At 39.1% G+C, this 13,959-nt stretch overlaps 1 protein-coding gene across 1 annotated transcript in view; it reads left to right on the top strand.

The window, feature by feature from the left end:
* Nucleotides 1-13,959, top strand: part of CFAP54 (cilia and flagella associated protein 54) — a 294,732-nt gene that overhangs the window by 9,297 nt on the left and 271,476 nt on the right. Inside the window, 3 exon segments of the mRNA XM_044914733.1 lie at nucleotides 2,177-2,320; nucleotides 7,317-7,488; nucleotides 11,705-11,763. Of these exon segments, the coding sequence (XP_044770668.1) occupies nucleotides 2,177-2,320; nucleotides 7,317-7,488; nucleotides 11,705-11,763 (375 nt within the window).

Below are 13,959 nucleotides of genomic sequence, written 5' to 3'. Positions count from 1 at the left end.
GACCTTGCCCAGTGACAACTTTCATGGGTTCCTGGCCTTGCTGCTATGTTGTCTGGTTCCCAGTGCCCTGTTTTAATGACTTTCAACTCCTTAATGTTTTGCCATATGTAATTATAGCAGTCATTCCTTACGTGCCCTGTTTCTTGCTTAGTATTGTAGTCCAAACTGAGCTTGTGCCAGATTTCTAGTTCCTGTCAGTGCCCAGGTCTTGGATTGCTGTGGACTTGTGGACTTGGTTCAGTAAGACCACACCATGGCTGGGTTTTCGGTTAACAGTCATATAAGTTTTTCCCTTAAGCTCTGGCATAGGCCCAAATTATTCTGAGTTAAATATGAATGTTTGACACATTTAGAATCCTTGGACTGACGGTTTTTAGGCCATTTTCAATGTTTTCTTGATTTTCAGTTTTTCAGCTTCATTTTCCTCCTCCATTTCTATTTTCTGGACTTGAATTTATTTTTCTTTTCTTTTTTTGGGGGGGTGGTTTGAGGGGGAAATTTACCAAATGGAGGATGAGATGTGGAGGAAATTTCAAATGAGGACGATCTATTGTCTGCTGCCAAAATTAGAGCATCAGCTTAGCTTCGTGTAATTGGACCATAGTTCTTAGAAACTTAAAAATAAAGAAAAACTATAGAAAAAAAGTTTCTCTATAGGAAAACTACAGAAAACAAACAAAAAAACTGATGGACAAGATCCAACTTGTGACCTATATTCATGTGAAGTGGGATAACTGTTTTGACAAGCATTAGAAGAGTGTCCCATCTGTTTTTATGCTTCTCCTCAATATAAGAGGCTGGTGATACACAGCACAGTTTGGTGTTGTTTGTAGAGTATTCAGGTGGGTGGAGCAGATATTGGTGGAGGGAGGAGGGAAGACCATGTTAGAAGTTGATAAAGCAAGTTCAAGCTGGGTAGTGGCTAAGGATTTAGAATATTTCAGATAGAAAGGCCCAGATAGGATATTTTAAAATTTACTTAAAGGAACAAAGAAAACATTTTTAATCTACTTTTCATTGATGAGAAAGTGGGCTGATAAAGGTATTTAGACTCCTGGAAATGAACCTGAGTTGTTCCTTTGGTTCTAGAATCTCTTTAGTTTTATTTAATTCCAGCAAAGATCATTTTGTTGGAATAGTCTTGTTTTGAACCTAGATTTGAATTTATCATATGAACCAAGTTAGAAGGGAAAAGATGCAGAATCAACTAGTGAAAAGTAACAAACAAGTCAGTAGAAATAGAAACAAAAGTTTGACTGTGGATGACTTCCAAGGGCCTAGGTAACCCTATAGGCAGGTGAACCTATAATAGTTGCTTTCCCTGGAGACAGTTGTAGGGGAGGAAACTGACAAAGGGGTGCAGTTGACTCATATCCACAGCCCTGCTCACCTCCCCTGCCCTGAAACTCCAGGTCAGCTGGGCCCTGTGCACTGCAGAAATGAGCCCTGATTTTGTAATGGAAACATAAGCATGAATTAGGACTAACAGGAATAACTAACAATAGCTCAGGCTTTTTTTATTTGTCCTGATGCAGCTTCAGAGACTGTTGACAGATGAGAGAGAGAGAGAGAGAGAGAGAGAGAGCGTGCCTTTCCTCTCCTCTCCCTTCCTGCCTTCTTTCTTCTTTCTCTCTCTCCCTCCTTCCTCCTTTTCTCCCTCCTTTTCTCTTCTCCCACCCTTCCTCCTTCCCCTACCCCGCCTTTCTTTCTTTTTTGGAACTTAGGAGGTATCAGAGAAGCAAGACTAGTTATGCAACTCATCTGCCTCTCTGAGTAGGTGGATTACCATGACATGGTGATGATGAATTTTTTGGATTTTGAGTATATATAGGTATTACCACACACACCCTGGTGAATATTCTCATTATTATGTCATCATTATTCACACCCTGGTGAATATTCTCATCTTTGAGATCGTGTTGGTCTCATCTCGGCTTGTTGGGAGGAGAATTAATGCAATAATGCGCACGAAGCGCCCAGTGCGGTGTCTGTCACACAATATGTGTTCAGAAATGCTAGTGGTAATGGTAGTAATAATGTAATGGTGGTAGTAAAAGAGTGTTATAGTAATAATCAACATTGATACTATTAAGAATAATTTGATTATTACTGGATTTTAATAATGATAAGCAAAATGATACTTTGAAACTTTCATCAAGTCCTTTTTCTATTTCAGGAATATAAATTGGCGCTTTTACAGTGCTATGGAAGGTATCTTCAGCAGTTCACTATCAACTTTGATGAGAACAAAGCAGACGTGAATCAGTTCAAAATGGCCTTTTTCCCAAAAGGCTTTGGAGACAAAACTGCAGCACATACAGTAAGATGAAAGCAGTAGCTATTTTAGCCACAATTTATGATTAACCATGCAATGTATTCTTTAGTTGACAGCTTCTAAATGTCTTTCATTTGCTTAGCATGGCATTTGCTTGTGTGCTGTAAGTTGCTTAATAAATGTTTTCCGTGATGGATAAGAAAGTGCATTTATTAAACTTTGTAAAGATGTTTTGGGGATTGTGTCATAATAATCACTCATTCTTCCAGCAGATGGTTATTATTAATATAATAACTAATATTTGTAGAGTGCTTTTAGTTTACAAAGTGCTTTGGAAAACATATTTGATCCTCAATAACCTTATGAATTAGAAACTATTATTACCCTTATTTCACAAAAGAGAGAAAGAAAGCTAATGGCACAGTTAGTTAACTAGTGTCTCAGGAGATCAAACATAGATCTTTTCATACAAAAAAATGTGATGCTTTATTTCTAATATACCAGTATTATTTTTATGTTAATTGCTACCATTGATTCACTGGACGAGGGGTTACCAGGTGCTATACTCTTCCGTATGCATTATATGAATTGTCTTCTTGTAGCTTGATTACAGTCCTAGAAGGTGGGTACTGTAATGCCTCTTTTACAGATGAGGAAACAGAGACTAAGAAATAAAGCAATGGGGGCACCTGGGTGGCTCAGTCATTAAGCGTCTGCCTTCGGCTCAGGTCATGGTCCCAGGGTCCTGGGATCGAGCCCCACATCGGGCTCCCTGCTCAGCGGGAAGCCTGCTTCTCCCTCTCGCACTCCCCCTGCTTGTGTTCCTGCTTTCGCTGTGTCTCTCTCTGTCAAATAAATAAATAAAATCTTAAAAAAAAAAAAAAAAGATAAAAAGGAATAAAGCAATGGGCAGAGTTGGTGTTTGAGCCCGAATCAGTCTGATTCCAAAGCTATGTTATTCCAAACTTGGCGATTATTCAAGGCTTTGGAAACAACATACAGTTTACTAGCAGAAAATCACAAGACATGTTTGGGGCATATTAAGCAGTTCAGTTTGGCTGTACCATAAGTACTGAATAAGAATACCAGGCAATATAAATTGGCATCCCACTGGGAAGAGCACTGAATGAAAAGCTTAGGAGTTTAGACTTTTAAGTCCCCTCCTGTGCCACCCTGGTCCACGGCCCTGTCTTTTTTTCTTGTACTGTTGTGTGATTCTGCTTCCACCCAGCCTCTCTGGCTTAGTACCAGTGCACTGGTGAGCTCCTTCTAGAAAGCTCGTATCCTAGATATGTGTGTGGATCATCCATCCCTTCCTTCAGGTCTCTTACACTTCATGCTTTATTTTTCTTTATATTACTTATTATCATCAGATACATATTTATTTGCTTATGTTTTTATTGCCTGTCTCCCCTTCTAGAATATGAGCTTCATGAGGACAGGCACTGTTCTAATCTCTAACATCTAGTGCCTAGAACAGTGAATCAGTTCAAAACTGCCTTTTTCCCGGGCGCCTGGGTGGCTCAGTTGGTTAAGCAACTGCCTTCAGCTCGGGTCATGATCCTGGAGTCCTGGGATCGAGTCCCGCATTGGGCTCCCTGCTCAGCAGGGAGTCTGCTTCTCCCTCTGACCCTCCTCCCTCTCATGCTCTCTCTCTATCATTCTCTCTCTCTCTCAATAAATAAATAAAAATCTTAAAAACAAAACAAAAACCAAAAAACAAAAAACTGCCTTTTTCCCAAAGGCTTTGGAGACAAAACTGCAGCACATACAGTAAGATGAAAGCAGTAGCTATTTTAGCTACAGTTTATGATTAGCCATGCAATGTATTTTTTAGTTGACTGCTTCTAAATGTCTTTCATTTGCTTAGCATGGCATTTCCTTGTGTGCTGTAAGTTGCTTAATACATGTTTTCCGTGATGGATAAGAAAGTGCACTTATTAAACTTTGTAAAGATGTTTTGGAGATTGTGTCACAATAATCATGTAATAGATATAATAGTGTGTAATAGATGCTCAATAAAGCTTTACTAAGGGAATGAATAAATTAAGTGATATAGTCAGAATTATTGATCTAGAAGCACTACACTGAATAGATTAGAAGGACAAAGACTAGAGGCAGATGGTAAAGCAATGAAGCCAATGTAAGGGTATGCCAGCAGGACTGTTGTGAAGGGCATGAAAAACTATGAAGAATTTGGTTTTTTACACGCTAAGTTTGAGGTTCTGGCACACTGTGTTTCTCAATAAATATGTATAAAGTAAGTGACTAAGAGAATGAATGGATTGAAAATGTAGTCCAGTAGGAACTGGCCAATGAAGACCTCAGAGGTCTTGAGAAGTTTTGTTAGAGAAATAGATTCTGGAGTTAAATGCATAAAAATCATAGATGAAGCAGTAATGTAGAATTTACTGTCAAAATATTTGTGTGCAAAGATACTCAGTTATTTCATGATCCCCCTTGTATGGACTGTAGGAGGCATTGTGGCAGAGCTGGTAAGGATCTGGTCTCTAGAGCCAGCCTGCCTGGGTGCAAAGAGCTGCTGTGCCACTTCCTAAAGTTGGGACACCAGAGAAGTCATGTAATTTCTTTGTGTCTTAGTTTCCTCATCTGTAAAACCGAAAGAATTATAAGACTTACCTCAAAGGATTGTTTTAAGATTGCTGAGATAATAAAAGACTTAGAATAGGGCCAGACACTAAAAAAATATGATGCTAGGAATAGTATACATGTATCCCAGTGGGAAATCCCATGTAGTCGAAGAAGGCCCATTTGTGCTATTGTGTGTGCACTCCCACAGCTTTAGCAGTAGTGATGATTCTCTGGCCAAAATCTCTCTTCTGAGATTTATGTCACGACCATCTCACACTCCACATATCCTAAACTGAACTCATTCCCTTTCCTCCATAATTGGCACCAGCCTCACCCAACTACTCTAGACCGCTTTCTCTCTCTTACCTCCCACATCTAAATCCCACGGACTTGCGGGGCGCCTGGGTCACTCAGTCAAGTGTCTGCCTTCTGCTCAGGTCATGATCCCAGGGTCCTGGGATCAAGCCCCACATCGGGCTCCCTGCTCAGCAGGGAGTCTGATTCTCCCTCTGCCCCTTCCCCGACTCATGCTCTCTCTCTCTCTCTCACTCACTTTCTCTCTCTCAAATCAATAAAATATTAAAAAAAAATTATAAAACCCATTGAATCAGACAAAACTTAAATTTTTCCTTTTGCGGTGTGCCTGCGTGGCAAAGTTGGTTGGGCATCTGACTCTTGGTGTCTGCTGGGGTTATGGTCGCCAGTCCTGGGATTGAGCGCCACATCAGGCTCTGCACTCAGTGTGGGGTCTGCTTAGGATTCTTCCTCTCCCTCTGCCCCTCCCCCACCCCATTTTTTTTTTTTTTTTAAGATTTTATTTAAGAGAGAGAGAAGGAGAGATAGTGAGAGAGTACAAGCCAGGAGGAGAGGGAAAAGCAGGCTCCCTGCTGAGCAAGGAGCCTGATGCGGGGCTTGATCCCAGGGCCCTGGGATCATGACCTGAGCCGGAGGCATTTGCGTAACGACTGAGCCACCCAGGTGCCCCTTGAGCATGCACACATGTGCTCATGCTCTCTCAAATAAAATCTTAAAAAAAAAACTTTTCTTCCTCTTCATCCCTGATTCCATCACCCATTTCAGGACCCTGGTATCTCTGGACTACCTCAAAGGCCTTTGATCTCTCCTAGTTTCCCTGCTTGTAGCTTTGTGCCCATCCTCTGCTTTTCATCTTCCACACTTCTGTCAGAATTAACTTCTAAACTTCTGAATTATAGATCAAATCATTTTATTCCACTGCCCTTTGACTTTCTCCTTTGGCTAAAGTCCATATTTCTTGGAATGATATGGAATGCACTCCATGTTCTGACCATGTACCACCTTAATAGCCTAATCTCTCTCTCTCTTTTTAAAGATTTTATTTTTAAGTAATCTCTACACCTACTTGGGGCTCAAACTTGATGACCCTGAGATCAGGAGTGGCATGCTCCACCAACTGAGCCAGCTGGGAGCCCCAAAGCTGATTTTTTGTAGTAATCTCTACACCTAACATGGGGCTGGAACTCATGACTCCAAGATCAATAGTTGAATGCTCTTCCAACTGAGCCAGCCAGGCACCCCTAATCTCTTTATTTTAAGCCTTTTTACCCAAACTTATAAAGGACTTTCAATTCAGTGACCACAGCAGCCACTTTAAGCATTCCTGACATTGCCTGTGCCTGGAATGCTTTTCCTTCTGCCCAAGAGCAGGGGCCACATCTTCTTCATCCTTGAGTCCCTATTGCTTAGCAGAGTGTGACAAATAGAGGTGCACAACAAACATTTACTGAATGAATTATGTAAATGGTAATAATTGCATCCAGATTAAGAAGTTAAAATACTACGAGGAGGGTTTACAAAATGTGATTCAATTCTGTATTGTTGGAAATAGAATTTGTACCTTTTTTGGCTTTTGAAATTTTTATGACTAAGGACAAGTAAGCCTAACTAAATGGATGCTTTGAAGAAACCTCTTTTACCACATTTGTTTCCGTATGTCTTAGTCCTTGAGGGCTGTTATAACAAAAATCCATAGACTGGATGGTCTAAATAACACTTATTTCTCTCAGTTCCGGAGGCTGGGAACCACAAGGTTAAGGTGCTAGAAGGTTTGGTGTCTGGTGAGGGCCCACTTCCTGCTTCGTAGATGGCTCTCCTCTCTCTGTGTCCTCACATGGTAGAAGGCAGTAGGGAGCTCTTTGGGGTTCTCTTTTATGAGGGCACTAATCTCGTTCATGAAAGCTCCACCTTCATGACAGTCTCTTCTTAAAGACCTCACATCCAAATACCATCACACTAGGGATTAGGTTTCAATATATACAATTGGTGGGGGACACAAACATTCAGTCTATAGCAGTATATAAGCTATTTAAACAGAATCATTTCTATTTTATTTTTTCACATTTTAAGAAATGCTTTTCTAGGTTGCATGAACCTTATTTATATTCTTATTTATATTTTCCCTATGTTTCAGTTTCATGCTTTAAGTGGCAAAAATATTTGCAACTATGAGCTGGTTTGTGACAATGATGTGAACCTGAAGAATAAAGACTCTGTGAGCCAGTGTCTGCATATTTTGTCCTCCTTAAGACTTATCATGCAGCTGGCTTTGCCACAGGAACACCTTTGCTGGATTATCTTTAATGGTACGTGCCAATGTCTTCTATTTCTCATCATGACTTTCAGGAGGTTATTTAAATGCCAAGTTTGATCGTAATTTGATTGACTATCTTGGCTAAATGGGTGATGGGTATTAAGGAAGGCACTTGTGTTGAGCACTGGGTGTTACATGTAAGTGATGAATCACTAAATTCTACTCCTGAAACTAATATTACACTGTATGTTAACTAACTAGAATGTAAATAAAAATTTAAAAACCCCAAAAAACCAAATTACATATCCAAATTCTAAAAAATGTCTTCAAATATAAATAAATAATTTCTTTTAAAAAAACCCATTCATTTCATAATAGGATGATTATGGGGATTTTGTTTTTGTCTTTTTTATATTTTTGTTTGTCCTCATAAGCAGGAAAAGCATGTCTTTGGGCTTCCTGCTCAAGGGAGGGTCAGAGCCTGTGGGGATAGTCAGTTTCAGGTATGAAGAAGTAGGGGCCATGGTTAATAAATAAATATAGGTGGAAAAGGATCAAAGGACTGCTGCAGGTTAGATTGGTTCTAAGCATCATCCATTTATTGGTCCTTTCCTCAAATACTTTGTCCAGTGACTATTGCTTTTTACCTATCAACCTTCTCCTCCTACTTGCTTTTGAGAGAGGAGCTTTGAGAATGTATGTGTATGTATGTGTGTATGGTGTATTTATATACATATCTACATTGTATAGATACAGATATACATATATGCATTATATTTGTCTTGTGAAATGAATCATATCAAAATACAGCATCAGCTTTTCTCTTTAAGGAGTTACAACTTAAATTCAATTTAAATTCTTTTTAAAGTTATAGTCAGTCACCTACTATATTGATCTCTGGATAATTTCTTAAAAGGAAAATGACAGTGTGTTCTATGTGTGTAAGACCAGGACAAAATAACTTGAAAGAAAACATATTGGATTTTCCCTCATCCATGGCAACTGAAAGTACATTTCCTAGCCCTTTCCCTCCTCCTCCTCCCCAAGTAATTTTTTTTTGACATTTTGATTGAAATTGGACCTTACATTTGCTGCCTGAGATGAGGCTGATTTTGGAAGAAATTTTCAGTCCAGTGACTATTAAGCTTTTTTGCCTGATCATCCTCAAGAAGATCTGTGATTCCCTGAGTAGCCATTGCCGTCCTTCCCCCTGAGTTGCTCACATATCTTGGCAGGGACTGAGCAGGACCAGAGGTTCTGTGCTCAGGAAGGAGTGGTAGGCCTGAGGGTTGGGGCCTGCAGTTGGGCCTTGCTTGAGAGGTGGAATAATTCCCTGTCTGCAGTCTATTTAAGATCACATGCGAGAAATCCCAATATTCTAAAAACAAAACAACACACCAATTTCTGTACCTTCTATATACCTTTATTTGGTGTGTGCTTTTTTATACATATGGTCATGCTCTGGATTTTATTCTGTTTCCTAAATATTTTTTTACTCAATACCATGGTTTTAGAACAGAACGAGTTTCCTATATGTAAATCTAGTTCGTTAATTCTGCCTCTTGAATTGTATTCCAGATATCCATACACCCCTCGAGATGGGCACCTGGCTTGCCCTACCTCTATAATTGCACAAATGATTCTGTGATGAATATTCTTTTTTTTTTTTTTTAAGATTTTATTTATTTATTTGAGAGAGAGAGACAGAGAGAGAGAGCACATGAGAGGGGGGAGGGTCAGAGGGAGAAGCAGGCTCCCCGCTGAGCAGGGAGCCTGATGCGGGACTCGATCCAGGGACTCCAGGATCATGACCTGAGCCGAAGGCAGTCGCTTAACCAACTGAGCCACCCAGGCGCCCTGTGATGAATATTCTTATGTGTGTCCTTTTATAATCCTGTGTTAAGAGTTTTCTGGGATTTTTGTCCAGGAGTAGGATTGCTGGGTTGTGGAAGATGCATATACTTAGTTTTGCTAATTACTGTTCCTGTTCCTCAAAGTTATCAAGTGCCAGACATTGTTCTAAGTGCTAGGGACACAGGAGAGGACAATAGACAAAAACTCTGTTCTCATGCTTACATAATGCTTCAGGGAGATGATAAACAAACAAAAATTAAATGGTGTGTCAGATAGCGATGAGTACTACGGAGAAAAATAAAGCTAAGAAGGGGATAGGGAGAGCCGAGGTTGGGCTGGGGCTGAGCTGCTATTTTAAACAGAATGGTCAGGGAAGGCCTCACTGAGATGACACTTGAGTAAACACCTGACTGAGACATCTGGATATTTCGGGGGAGGGCATTCCGACTGGGGGATTAACAAATGCAAAGACCTTGTAGTTTTTAAAGTTTGGCGTTTGAGTAATGAAAAATAAATTGACCTACTGTCAATTTATCAAAAAGCATTTCACCTTTTCTGTTAGACATTAATACCGATTCTCTTTGCTTTTAATTGACTATTAACAAATACACTCTCTTGGTTTCTTAAGATAGTTAACCAGTTTTGGTTCTTTCACAGACTAACTGAGTGTATGACTATTACATAATACCTTACTTCACAACCAACCTGAACCCAACTCATTCAACCCTCACATAGCTGGATTATTTTGGTGGTGGCCATCTTTGATGAAAAGGAGTCACATGACAAGGCAATATACTCGTATTAGGGATTTGGTTAAAAATAAAACAAAACAAACTTCCAGAGATATCCCGAGATTGTAAAGATTCAACCTGTGTTCCATTTCATGTCATTTACTCTCTCTGTCAGGCTTCTGTAGTGGGAATTCATGGGCCATGCCAAGATCCTAAACCATCAAAGAAGGATTCAGTTATAGTCAGGACATATTAGGTCTGGAAAGGTTAAAATCTCATTTTAAAAATACAGAGGGCCCTTGTCATTCTTGAGGGCAGTCTCCTGAGGTCTTCTGAAATTCCCCACTTCCTGTTACTGACATGTTTAATACAGGCTCCTGGCTTACACCTGAATCACATGTTCTGCGGGGAGGCATGATTTGGCTGTGGGTATCCTTACTTGGTGACTTTTAAGATAAAGAAACATAGACAATTTCATTTTTAAAGATTAAGAGCAGAGGTCAACAAAGCCAAGTTGAGATAAGAATGCTGGGCTTGAGCTGTTAGTAGCCAAGTGGTTTCTTCCCCAGTGAATCTTACGTGAAATAACTAATCCCATGTCCTGGGGGCAGTCACACTAAGAAGGCTGAGTCCTTGAATGTTAAGGACCTAGTGCATTCTCCATAAAGTTTATGGTGCTGCAAGTGTTTAAAAGTTTATTCATTATTTTTTGTCACTGACTTATGTAATTAATGTTTATTATGCTATGCTTACAAGTGTATTTTAGTCAGGTGATGTGTGTTTTGGAGCAGATGCTGTTTTCTCAGAAGCGTTTAAAGTTTAAGTGTGAACATGGATTCGTAATTGTTGAATTTGGATGGTTCTGAATTTTAGATCAGATATTTTATAGAAAATATTTAGACTACTTGTCATTATAATTACATGCTTTTTAAGGCACATTACCATCTTTGGGGTATGTTTATAGCACGATGATGTCCTTTGTATATAGAGAGATGTCTGGTGATGCTGTTCCCCACCCCTGCCCCAGCTCTGCCAGTTTTCTAGCCTTCTGTTTTCATTTAATTAATGGCCTGACCAAAAAAAAAAAAAAAAAAATCATACTTGAATGGTCTTAAATAGGAGTTGGAAATGCTGTTTTTCACTAGAGTGCTTATAGGACATACCTTAATAAAGGGGTAAATATAATTATGAGACTGCAAATAAATAAAATGGGAACTATTACATGTTTTGATTTTTAAATTATCATGAGCTTCCTTGTTAAGTATTGTGCCATTTTGATTAAATATGTATCCTAATCTTATTTGGAGATAAATCTTTAGTTTTTCAGTCATAAAGAAACCATGGGCACCAATAGCATTTTATATAAATTAATAAAAACCACAGGGTGCATAAATTGTGCTACTTAAATATTTTTTTCAATATATTTCAAAACTTATGCTGCCTTTCAAATGAGGATAAAAGATTCCCATGTCAACGTACTTAAAATATGGTCAAATTAGTTCTTTTAATGATTTGGCTGCAAGTTACAAAGGAAATTGTAATGATTATAACTCTCTAACCATTACCAGACTTTCTCATAACTTCACTTGTTTTAGGAACTATAGATTTAAACTACAGAAATTAGAATATAAAATTTCCATTATTTAACTGTTAAACATGTTAACAGTCTTTTTCTTCATCTAGGTACCATTTACATTTACACCATTTGCAGAAAACTGATGATCATAGGTCAGTCTTCCAAGGTATGAAATTTACTGACAAGATATCTTGCCGTGTATTTCCTGTTTTTCTCAAGACTTTTGTTAGCATTGAGTGCCGAACAAAGAAAATTAGTGAATTATATAACAAAATTTAATATAGTTTTACTGTTCTTTTACTTTAACATGATTCTCTCTAAAAATAAAAAGACAATAACATACTAATGAAAAAAAAAGAATTCCTAAAATTGATAGGTGATCTCCAGTGTCCCTCAGTCTCTCAGATTAGTTATTACTTGTCAACTTGATACTGAACATCCCTCTGGTAACTATCTCTTTAGGTAGGGTGACCATCCATCCTGGCTTGCCGGGACAGTCCTGGTTAATGTCTGTTGTCCTAGAATAATTATTAATAGTGCTCCCTTTCACTCCTTAAAGTATTCTGGTTTGGATGACAAACTGTGGTGACTCTATTTATGTTTGCTATGGAGTTTGGACTTCATTCTCCTCCACCAGCTTTGACTTGACTTACGGCCCACATGCTAGTTGGGTGAATGTCCACCTAAACATTGTCCCATTTATGAGCTGAGGGCAACGGGTCTTTATTTTATAATAAGATTCATACTTACTAGTACTTACTGCTCAGTTTTAGCTTGAGGAAGTGGCTGACACTTCCCTTCAATGTTGGTAGCACTATTGTCTGTAGGAGACATATTTATTCCATGTGTCAACGTCCAGTCATTGGAATGTAGGCCAAGAAGGGAGAATACACTTCCGTTGAGAGCAGGCTTGAATTGTTTCTGGTATCTGAAACATTACTGCTTTATTTATTTATTTATTTTACTGCATGCGAAACCTTATACTGAATATTCTAATACTCAGTGCAGTTACTTTTTTTCTTATTTCCTCAAAATATAGCCAAGTATCTTAAAATTTGACAATGCTTAAAAAATAAAAATGGAAGCAAAGATACTTGCATGCTCGATGCATAACATTAATTATGTGTTCTCTCTCTGTTTAGTTCCTCACATTTAAAAGCTCTATTACTGACAGTGACTCGAGCAAGCTCTGTGCCAGTGTTTTGGATGTAAATTGAAATGAGGGGAGGCTGTCTCATGAATAATGTAAATGTGGCCTACACACTATTCCAACAATTCTACATTCAGTTCCAGATGATTTCCTAAAGAGGATTTGCATACTCTTGTTGCACTTGCTGTAGCAACAAACCCTGCTGCACGGAGCCATCGTGGCTTGGTCTGCTACAGCTTTTGTCTGCCGAAGCCTCGAAGGGCAGAGCTCTCTGTGCCAAGATGGAACTGTTAGTGTTTGTACTTAGTAATGCTGAGAGAATTTTACTTTAATGCGATAGTCATCTTAAAATAATTTTATTTAGATCCTGCATAAGACATCTCCCCTCCCCCTTATTGAACTTGAGCTTTTGTCTGACAAGATAAGGGCTGAAGGAGGATAGTTCTGTGGTCCCAGTCTTGTGGGATAGGAGTAGGGGGAGTGAGGGATGCAAGAATTTGGGGTGGTGGGTGGTTGTACAGTTGGCACTTGCAGATTAGAATGAGATTCTTTCAGTTTGTTCTCTATAATACATTTCACGGAAATTAATAATTTTCACCCAGAAATTCCCAAGCCCTCAGCTGGCAAGTTGATTCCTGAGCTGAGGCTATACATGAACTTGATGGGTCCATCTAATGGGGACAAGCCCTTGGAGGTCCAGCCACATCTGAGCACTTCTGAGTGTGAGCAGTTTTAGAATTTGAGTCTGTCGTAGCATACAGCAGAAAGAGAAACAGACATGGGATCCCCAGGCTTTTCCTGGTGTCGTCCTAGAGCCATCTAAGCTCCTGTTCCTACAGGATCTAGACAGTATGGCTACCATTTGTTATTACTGTTGAATCCCTACTATGTGTTAGGTATTACGTGAAGGGCTTTGCATACATAATGCTCAGTATAGTCTTATGAGGTGTGCATCTATCTCATCATCATCATCATTTGTCAAATGAATGCCTGCCATTTATCAGGTATGCTGCTAAGCACTTTCTTCACATATTATCTCATTTAATCCTCATACCACCACTTTGAGAAAGGTGCTATTACTACCTTCATCTTTTTTTTTAAGATTTTTTTTGTTTATTTATTTGAGAGAGAGAATGAGATAGAGAGAGAGAGCATGAGAAGGGGGAGGGTCAGAGGGAGAAGCAGACTCCCTGCCGAGCAGGGAGCCCGATG

Source organism: Neomonachus schauinslandi, chromosome 5, assembly GCF_002201575.2.
Source record: "Neomonachus schauinslandi chromosome 5, ASM220157v2, whole genome shotgun sequence".
NCBI lineage: Eukaryota > Metazoa > Chordata > Mammalia > Carnivora > Phocidae > Neomonachus > Neomonachus schauinslandi.
The sequence above is the reverse complement of the archived record's forward strand: the minus strand, read 5'-3'. Positions and strand labels throughout refer to the sequence as shown.